The sequence below is a fragment of the Apostichopus japonicus genome, chromosome 22 (genome assembly GCF_037975245.1).
Source record: "Apostichopus japonicus isolate 1M-3 chromosome 22, ASM3797524v1, whole genome shotgun sequence".
NCBI classification, from domain to species: Eukaryota; Metazoa; Echinodermata; class Holothuroidea; order Aspidochirotida; family Stichopodidae; genus Apostichopus; species Apostichopus japonicus.
In genome coordinates, this window is record NC_092582.1 from 19,508,561 (window position 1) to 19,517,809 (window position 9,249).

Genomic DNA, 9,249 nt, shown 5'->3' on the forward strand with positions numbered 1-9,249 from the left:
CTACACTCCTGGCTCCTTACCCCCCCCCCCCCGCAACACACACAAACACGTTCATACGCCTTAGATATTTCATGAAAGGCGCGATTATGGCTTCGCGGAACGCCTCCTTCGCGAAACCCATCCCCTAATTAAATGCAATAGAATAGAACATGTCCTAGCACTACCTGGGACTTGAGTGAAAACTTCTCGGATTATTCTGATATATGATGAAAACTTACGAGTTGGCTCCAGTTACAACCACAACCTTGGGTTTGTCGACATTTTTAGCAAATTTCCCATTCATATTTGAAAAGGAAAGATCTTGTGCATGGCAGAATGATACTACTGTAGGATGTAGGTCGTGAAGTGAGGTTAGTTTCGACAACACAGTTAGGATGACCTTTAACGTCACTTCCGTTTTTGATTCGCTGATAATATGAATCGTCGTCTTAGAGGTAAATCGTTAAACTTTTTGGATATGTTGGGGATAGAGATGAAGATACCAGTTACTTTTAGATCATGGTGAAAACCAAATTCATAAAATCAAGTCAAGAAATTATGGAAAACGAAACACTCCGTGAGCTGTATAGTACCAAGTGCTTGAATCACCAATGTGATCGAATCACTCAGAATGCCACTGGCATATCGAGTGTTTGGCGGCTTTCTAGTCACTTCGCCCAACAACCATTTCGCCCAACTGCCATTTCGCCCAACCAGCCTGGTCATTTCGCCCAACCATCTTAGTCATTTAGCCCAACCATCTTAGTCATTTCGCCCAACCAGCATGGTCATTTCGCCCAACCGTGTTGGTCATTTCGCCCAACCTTATTTTTACTAATATTCAGTCAAAATAATATTACTTTTTCTATTCCACTAGTTCAATTTGATTTATTTTGGGTTAGGTTACTTCGTAATAGGTAAATAAAGTGGTCCGCTCGATATCGATCGGAGTCTGATCAGTTATTTTGGGTATAATGGGAGGATTACACTACTTTAGGCGTTTACGCATACAATGGAAGTTATACTGATCTTATACAAACAAAGGGGAATCGGTGTGGAATAATATAACCGTTTCTATTTCACTAGTTCAATTTGATTTATTTTGGGTTATATAATTGGAAGTTATATTATTATTATATGGAATTATATTATTATATCCTGTAACGTTAACAATTCCCGAACGTTTCCTTTTGAAGTATCACATTTAATCAAGGTTGGGCGAAATGACCAGGCTGGTTGGGCGAAATGACCAGGCTGGTTGGGCGAAATGGTAAGATTGGGCGAAATGGCAGTTGGGCGAAATGGTTGTTGGGCGAAGTGACCTGCTTCCGTTTGGCTTACGGTGGTGCAGCGGTCAGAGAAACACTCAAAATGCAATACCAAGTGTTTGAATCACTGTGCTTTGGAACGTAAGTGAACGCCCAGAGTGCAATACCAAGTGTTTGAATCACTGTTCCATTGATACGTAAGTGAAACACTCAGAATACAATACCAAGTGTTTGAATCACGGTGCCATTGGTAAGTAAGTGAAACACTAAGAATGCAATGCCAAGTGTTTGAATCACTTTGCCTTTGGTACATAAGTGAAACACTCAGAATGCAATACAAAGTGTTTGGTTTTGTTCCCTTGGTAAGATAAACACTCAGAATGCATTTGGATTATACGAAGTGCTTGAATGTGGCACTCAGAATGCAAGAAGGTCTCAAGTACAAAACGTTCTTTTTGTCATAATTGTTTTCATATTGTTCGAGATACGAAAGTATGTTACTGACGAGGGCCAGATGGGAGATTTTCATCATGAAAACCTCTACAATATTTCTCCTCTATCTATTTTATCTAGGCATTCGGATCGATTGATTTCAGTAAACAAAGTTCCTGTTGAACAGTTCTCCTTTAACTTCATCATCTAACCGATTCGTTCTCTCTCGGTGATCGCGTTGGTAATTCTTTCATGATTAATATTTTTCTAAAACTTAACTCATCAACGGAACGAATTATATTTATTTCCGTATAGCCAAATTTTGTTTATTTTAGTCTTCTACAATAACTAAAGACCAATTGTTGATTTCTTTGAGAACATGAAATTACAGGGGCGTATCCAGGATTTTCCAATGGGGGGGGCGCCAGGCATGAATGATCGCCGTCCTGGGGGATGGGTCTAAGGGGAGGGGTGGACAATTTTTTTTTTCGAAGAAGGGCTGACATGCAAAATGGTGCCATATGTGATCCATTTTTCGACCTTAATAATAAGCAACAATACCAGTAAAAATGGACACAAAATGCACAAAAGAAATCTATGAATTTTACTTTAGTTTATCAATGATTTACAACATGAAGTTTGGCAACAATAGCAAAATGGTCTGACTGTACAGTGGTTGAATTACTGCTAAATTTGACTGAATTTGATGCAGAGATAATTACTTCTCTTCCATTGGGTTAAGAAATGTCATTCTTCGTGGATGCTTGCGACTGTAGATGTTGATAATTTCATCATAGTCCAAGGCAATGTCCTTATGGAAATACAACAGGATCAAGGCATTGAGGCGGTCTTCTAACATGGTACTGCGAAGCTTCTTCTTGACAATCTTGAAGGCGGAATGAACTCGCTCAACCTCGGCACTTGTAACTGGCAGCAGAAGCAAACTCTGGAGTACAGCACAGACATTTGGAAACTGCTTGCTGTTCATCTGCCGTAGTGTGTCGCTGACTGTTTTTGGTCTTTCAGCGTCATCCACTTCCCGCCAGAACCGTTTCCAGAGCCGAACCTCCTGGGAGACAGAAGCAGGAGATGGCATGTCCGGGCCGTAATACTGCACGATGGCATCGACCTTGTCATCAGAGCAGAGGTCAAGGTTCGCTGGAAGAAGGCACAACGCCCGAACAGCTTTATGGGACAGGCTAGTGAAACGATTTGACAGCTCAGTAATCAGGCCATCTAAATATGGAATGAAAACAGCCCTCTTCCAATAGATTTTGCTGCTGCCATCTGCAGGAACATTTGTCCTAGCAGTCTGTCTGCGACAGGTCCTGGGAACGGTAATTTCTATGCCAGCAGCCTCAGCCATAGTAGACATGGAGGTGAATAGCCTATCAAATTCGGCATCAACATCATCCCGGACAGCCTTGATCTCGTCGGTGACCATTGTGATCTGCTCGTAGGCCCTGATGACATCCATACTAGTACCTTGCAGCATCACACTAAGGGATTTGGTGTACTCAAAGATGTATGAAGCACACACACATGCGACAACAAACGATGATGAGGTAAGGGCGGCTATCAGACCATTGGCTTCGGTGATTGCCTTACTGCTCCACGTCTGGTCCCTCTGCCCTCTAATCATGTCCAGACAGTCCAGCACCGGCTCATAGAGAACAATGAAATCCTCCAGGGCGGTGTGGCGCTCCACCCATCGAGTTGCACACAGAAGCTTCAGTTTCTGTAGTGGAATCTGGTCCCCACCACCCTGTTCACGTCGGCGACCGTTTAATTCACTGATGGCCTTCTCCAGTTGACGTGACCGCTTTGGAGAGCCTTCGAAGAAGAGCCCTGTTGACTTGATGGCAGACAGCATGAGGGTGATTTCAGTCACAGAACAAGCCTTTGAGAGAGCCAAATTCAAACTGTGGCTTGAGCAGTGGTGGTAATGAGCCCGGGGTGACACTTCCTGAAATCGAGCCGCACAGCCTCTTTCCTTCCCTGCCATGTTCCCAGCCCCATCATACGTCTGACCACGGCAGTCTTGTGGATTAAGTCCAAGGGCTGTCAGCGTGTCCAAAATGTTTCGGCATATCTCCTCCCCAGTGATGGAGTCACAAGCAACATACCCAACTAACCGCTCAATTGGTTTATTCCCCTTGAGGTAGCGGATGACAATTGCAAGCTGTTCCCAGTTGGCAATGTCGGTGACTTCGTCAGCCTCCACTGTGTAGAACGGCCCTAGAGGCTGGGCCTTCACCTCAGAAATGATGATGCCCTGAATATACTCCTTTATGCAGAGCAGAAGATCATTCTGACAGATAGCAGATGTGTAAACTGCATTCAGGGGGGCAGTTTGAAGATGTTCCGCCAAGGCATTGTCACCTGCATCCACCCGGAAGTCAAGCAATGCTTTGAAGTTGCCCTTGTTCAAAGCGGATGACGTCTGCTCATCCCTGTGCCCGCGCAGCGCCCATCCCTGCCTTCCACAAATCTCTACAGTCTTAATAATTGACTTCAGAAACTGTCGATTCTTCTGAACCAGTTCCTTGCGTCTCTCGGTCAGGGAATGGTCAATTCGTTTGTCTGGAGTTGTCGTCGACGTGGAAAAATTGGTCATGGTAAACATGGCAGCCTTGTGGTATTCTAGAGTACTGTGGACATTGATGTCGGATCGTGCATCTTTCCAGTTACAGTACGACTGTGAGATCAGTAACTTGCTTCGTGCCCCCTTCTTCGGCTTGGTAGGGAACAGAACACATGGCAGGCAGTAGAGTCCATCTTCCTTTGTAGAGTAGCACAGGAATGGAAATTTGCTGAACCAGTCATGCTGGCAATATCTCTTAGCCCTACCAGATTCCTTCCTCTTGTCTTTGAACTCCCGGCTTGGAAACTTGAACTGTGGGTGCGGGCACCTGTTTTCCATCAAGCGGAGCTTGTCTTCGTCACTGACTTTACCATTTAGAAAGTCAGCAATGTCGAGTGCAGACGGATTGGCTGAGACTGAAGCTGAAATGAGAAGAAAGGAAAATAAGGTATTCTAAGCTATTAAGTAATTTACAAGTTATGATCTATTAAAACAAATGCCTCATTTTACAATGTTGTCAGGTATTATGTAATTTCAGTTTTGTATCCTAAACTCCTTATACAATCTCAAGAGCCATCTTAAATCTTAATCTTAAAATAAAATCTTTCAAAAAACAGCTTTTCTGACATGTCCTTTGACAAAACAGGGGACGTCACATGGTACCCGAGCAGTGAGGCTTTGGGTTTGTGATCGAAAGATTGTGGGTTTGAGTCCCAGACCACCATTGTGTATCCTTGGTCAAGTAAATCCTCAGTTGCCCATAAAAACTATGTAAAAGCATAATCAATTATACCTTGCGGAGGCTCCTCTTGGGCGCTACTGGTTGAAGCTCCTGTTGCACCAACGTCCACGTCCCTGCCATCTCCATGCTGATCGGAGCTGCTTTCCCTCTGGGCTGTGGTGTCTTGGTCATCGTGCTTTCGCTTCCTCCTATAGAAAAATGAAAAAAGAATACCATACTGTAAGGCACTCATCCAACTTCCATTTTTTTGACATTTGATTAGTACATTGTCACACGGTACACTTCTGCCTTAGTGACTGACGGCCAGCTTCTCAAGCAAATTTTTTTATGCCCCTCATTTTTTTTTTAGCTAGGGAGGGTACGGAAAATCTGTGATTCTGATGCAAAAATACAATTCTGGGCGTGCCCACAGTAAGTCAATGGGGGATTTTAAATGCAGGGTCACTTTAGTTCTATCCCACAATGCAATGCGAAAATCTATTAATGATAAGGTCTATGGCCTACACTAGGCTTATCTAGCCTGTCAGTGACAGAACTACTCCTTCCGAAAATCTAGGCTAGCCTATATATTTCATTGAAATTGTAGTTCAACTGACAAGGGCGTAGGAACCGGGGGGCTGGGGGGGGGCGCCAGCCCCCCAGTGAAAAATATGGGGGGGGGGCGGAAGTATCGTTCCGCCCCCCGCTCCGCAAGTCAGAAAACCCCTTTTTCATTTCCAAATGAGAAAAAAAATCTCATTTGAAGCACCAAATTGCATCTAAGGCCAGGTGAAAATGCAAAATTCTTTACAAAATGAAGTGGGTGTTGAAGTGTGCTATATTGCACCAAATTGCATCTGAGGCCACCTGGAAATGCAAAAAAATTCCAAAGGGGAGGGGGACACCCCCTCCCCTTAGACCTCTCCCCCAGGCCGGCCATCAGTCTTCAGCCCCCCCACTCAAAAGTACCTTCCTACGCCACTGTCAACTGATTTGAAATACTTTAATTTCAAAAGCAGGTACCCTAGCCTAGCCTAGGGCCTAGGCCTAGACCAATATAAAGGGCAAGAATCATAATGCCCTCCATAACACAACGATTTTGTTCTGACGGTACCTGACGGTGTTTTACGTCTAGCACGACCCCTAGGCTAGGCCACGTGGGGCTTGTAATTGTATTACGTAGGCCTATCCTACCACATAAAACTGTATAATATATATGGTAGGATAGGACATACGCTAAGCGCCTGTGGGCTAGGCGTAACGTTAGGCTAATGTAATGATGCAAGCCTAAAACAAGGGAAAACAAACAGATGCCTTACCTTTCGCCCTTGACAACAAAGTCTGTAATTTGCGACTTCTGCTTGCTCATTTTTCAAATGTTCACCATCATCTTTGTTGAACGTAAACTTAAACAGTCGAATAAACGTGGCTTGATAAACGGTTGAAACTTCGAACCGGAACGGAACCACTCACCAGCGCATCGTGCAGAAAGGTGACTGACTGATTTCTTTCCCTACGAAGATGGGGGCATTGAGTAATAAACCGCTGCAGTTTAGGTTTAGCCACATTCTGATAAAAAAATCTGTGACATTATAGGTATTCTTTTAATGTCATTTATCAAAAAATAATTTAACGTATTTAACTATTATCTGGAAAAAATGTACAAAAATTGTTTAAGTATGACTTAAATATTTATAACATAGGCATAATGAATGCTTTTATCTGCAAGATATTTAAAATCTTGTGTTCAGTGTTGTTTGTAAAAAAAGAGCTTTTGACGCGAGCGGTCGAAGCCTAAAAATTAAATACTATAATAACGTCTTATCGTGTTAGCAAAGTATGATTAGTAATTTGAAAATCGAGGTCATGAAAAATTGTACACAAAAAATTTGAGGCATAAAAGGTCAGCAGAAATAAATTTCGTGAATGGACAAGTCAAAATTTTTGCCTCGATAGAGTAACCTCACGTGTTATAAACGGAGCTATTATGGGCTTCCCTCAGGCAGCCCAGAGGCCTTATACACGCCCTGTGCTACGCGATAATATAAACACAATTACCATCTATGTTTCTAAAACTATTATACCGCCGAACTTCGCCAGGACCTTTTTTTGGTAAACAAAAAATAAAGCATACGGAGGGGGGGGGGGGGGGGTTGAGCGATCAAAGACATCTCACATAAAGGTCGTCATCAATTTTTTTTTTTTTTTTGCTAAACTTTTTTTTTTTTGGTGACGGCCAATAGGGGGGCGCGCGCCTGTTGCGCCCCTGAATTACATGTCGACATGTTCATACGTAGGGAATACCCAGAAAGTTGAAAAATTTATAGAGATGCATAATGTTCGGCACGGCTCTCATTCTCTCGCCTGGCTACGGGCCTATCTGTCGACACATACCAATCAGTCATACCTTAATGCCAAACTTCATTAGTTTACGAGTATGTTACACTCAACACTTCTTTGAATATGATATATGCAATAGTGCTTTATGCCATTTGTAGCAGAACAATGATCGACAAAAGAAATAATTTGCCCATAATATCTCAGTGACAAATATATTATCATTGGTTAATTGTCATGACAACCAATCAAGCTTTCTCTCTCTCTCTCTCTCTCTATTTTCTTCAAGGCTGTCGAAAGAAAGGTAAATGGCAAAGTTATTCCAATTGTGGCGATCCTCGAAATCGGATTCAGATCAGGTAATTCAGGTGAAACAAGATACGTCCGGCGTCTAGAAATATTGATGAGCTAAAAGCACGATTCGACACAATGTTAGGTCTAAGTCATCAGAACGCGTCAATGAAATGTGAATGTATAAACTAACAATTATAACTCAGGAAAAAACTTTCACCCCTGCCCACCACCCCGACACCCCAAAAGTCTGAATTGTTGCCAAAATGTACTTTCGGATGCGATCATATATAATCATAACATTACCTTTACTCCATAAGGAACTATGGCAGGCAAATAGAGAACATAGCCCACCACAGTATGGAACGCCGAACGTACATTTACTTTTGTGTTCTTTGAAGAGTTTGGTGTTGTACAAATTGTTATACAAAAAAGCGAAAAGCAAAGAGGCTTAGAAATATGAGGAGAACGTTTGCTGTTTGAGTTGTTTGATGATATCTAACATTATTTCATATTACTCGATTATATACGGTCAAAGGTAATCAGGCTGAAAAGTCTAACGCAATGTCTAAAGACATAGAACGAAGTTAAAGTGTAGTTTTGTTCACTGCCAAATTGTAATTAAGCATATTCAGTGGTGTATGGTAACTTGGTGTTTCGCCCAACTTCGTCCCTAATTATAAATTAGAAGTGTTTAAGACGTGACTGTTTGTTGAGAAATTGATAATTGTAGTTAAAATGTACTCTTACATTAACACATCAAAAAACTGGAAGTTGTGTTACCTAATGCAGGGATGGTTCAAGTTTCATACGTGCTAATGAATCCAGATAACTGAGTACATTTATGAAACCTACTGGTTTTGGTAAGGGTCAAAGGCCCACAGAGGTCAAGGTCTGAAATTTGGTAAACATGGTAAAAACAATGTTACAGCGTTAATTCATTGCATTTGATGTGTAGGTTCACGTTAGTGAGTACCAAAGCACTACAGTTGTAAAAGGTCAAGAGTCATTGAGCTCATAAAAGGTCAAAGTCTGTAAACCCTGTAAGCACGATTTCCTCCAACCGTACAAATGAGAATGACTTCAGACTAATTTACACATGAATGCCTACTATAGCACGTGGCATAATTTCTGTGAACGTCGTGTCAAGGAATCACAATGAGCCGATCGGCTTGCTGGTTATTTCATTAGGTTCATGAATGATATTTTCTGTTACCTATCTAGATGGTTATCCGTATCTGGAGTTCGGCGGGTTTTATTGGAATTCTGATTATGCAGATATTGAATTTTTCATCCCAATTGAAGTCCCCGATCTATTAAGCTATAAGTACAATGGGGAACAAGAGAATGTTGAGTTTCGTGTTACTAAAGGGACCAAGCAACTGTGGTTGGAAGTAGATGTTGACGATATTAAATTCACAGAGTAAGTTAAAAACACGGTTCTCATTGAGTTATTAGAAGAAACTGGTTATGGGTTGAAACCGTTCACCAGCATATCTGAGTCCGGTGTATAACTTTTGTAAGATCTACGCTAGTTGATATCGCCTACGCCAGGCGTTGAATATATGTTAAATGTCGTAAATGTTTAGTAATATGTGGACTTCCTAACCAGACGGTTGTGCGCTTCAGGGTTATCC

General features: G+C 42.1%; 1 protein-coding gene and 1 long non-coding RNA gene across 2 annotated transcripts; one reads left to right on the forward strand and one right to left on the reverse strand.

Annotated features, from left to right (window-relative positions):
• Positions 1-1,884: 1,884 nt before the first annotated feature.
• Positions 1,885-9,026, forward strand: LOC139964333 (uncharacterized). Its single transcript, XR_011791946.1, has 3 exons — positions 1,885-1,920; positions 7,611-7,680; positions 8,837-9,026. It is a non-coding gene; the product is annotated as an uncharacterized lncRNA (long non-coding RNA).
• LOC139964048 (52 kDa repressor of the inhibitor of the protein kinase-like) lies at positions 2,276-6,353 on the reverse strand. The gene is made up of 3 exons (XM_071965369.1): positions 6,304-6,353; positions 5,057-5,193; positions 2,276-4,685 (listed from the first exon to the last, which is right to left on the reverse strand). The coding sequence occupies exons 1-3, from the start codon at positions 6,351-6,353 to the stop codon at positions 2,398-2,400; spliced, it is 2,475 nt and encodes an 824-aa protein (XP_071821470.1). The 3' UTR covers positions 2,276-2,397.
• Positions 9,027-9,249: the final 223 nt, after the last annotated feature.

What these genes read in the sequence shown, in the direction of transcription:
- LOC139964048 (XM_071965369.1), bottom strand. Translation starts at nt 6,353, where the DNA reads ATGAGCAAGCAGAAGTCGCAAATTACAGACTTTGTTGTCAAGGGCGAA. An exon ending in TTTGTTGTCAAGGGCGAAAG is followed by an intron (nt 5,194 to 6,303) that starts GTAAGGCATCTG and finishes ATTTTTCTATAG; the next exon opens with GAGGAAGCGAAAGCACGATG. An exon ending in CCAAGAGGAGCCTCCGCAAG is followed by an intron (nt 4,686 to 5,056) that starts GTATAATTGATT and finishes TTCTCATTTCAG; the next exon opens with CTTCAGTCTCAGCCAATCCG.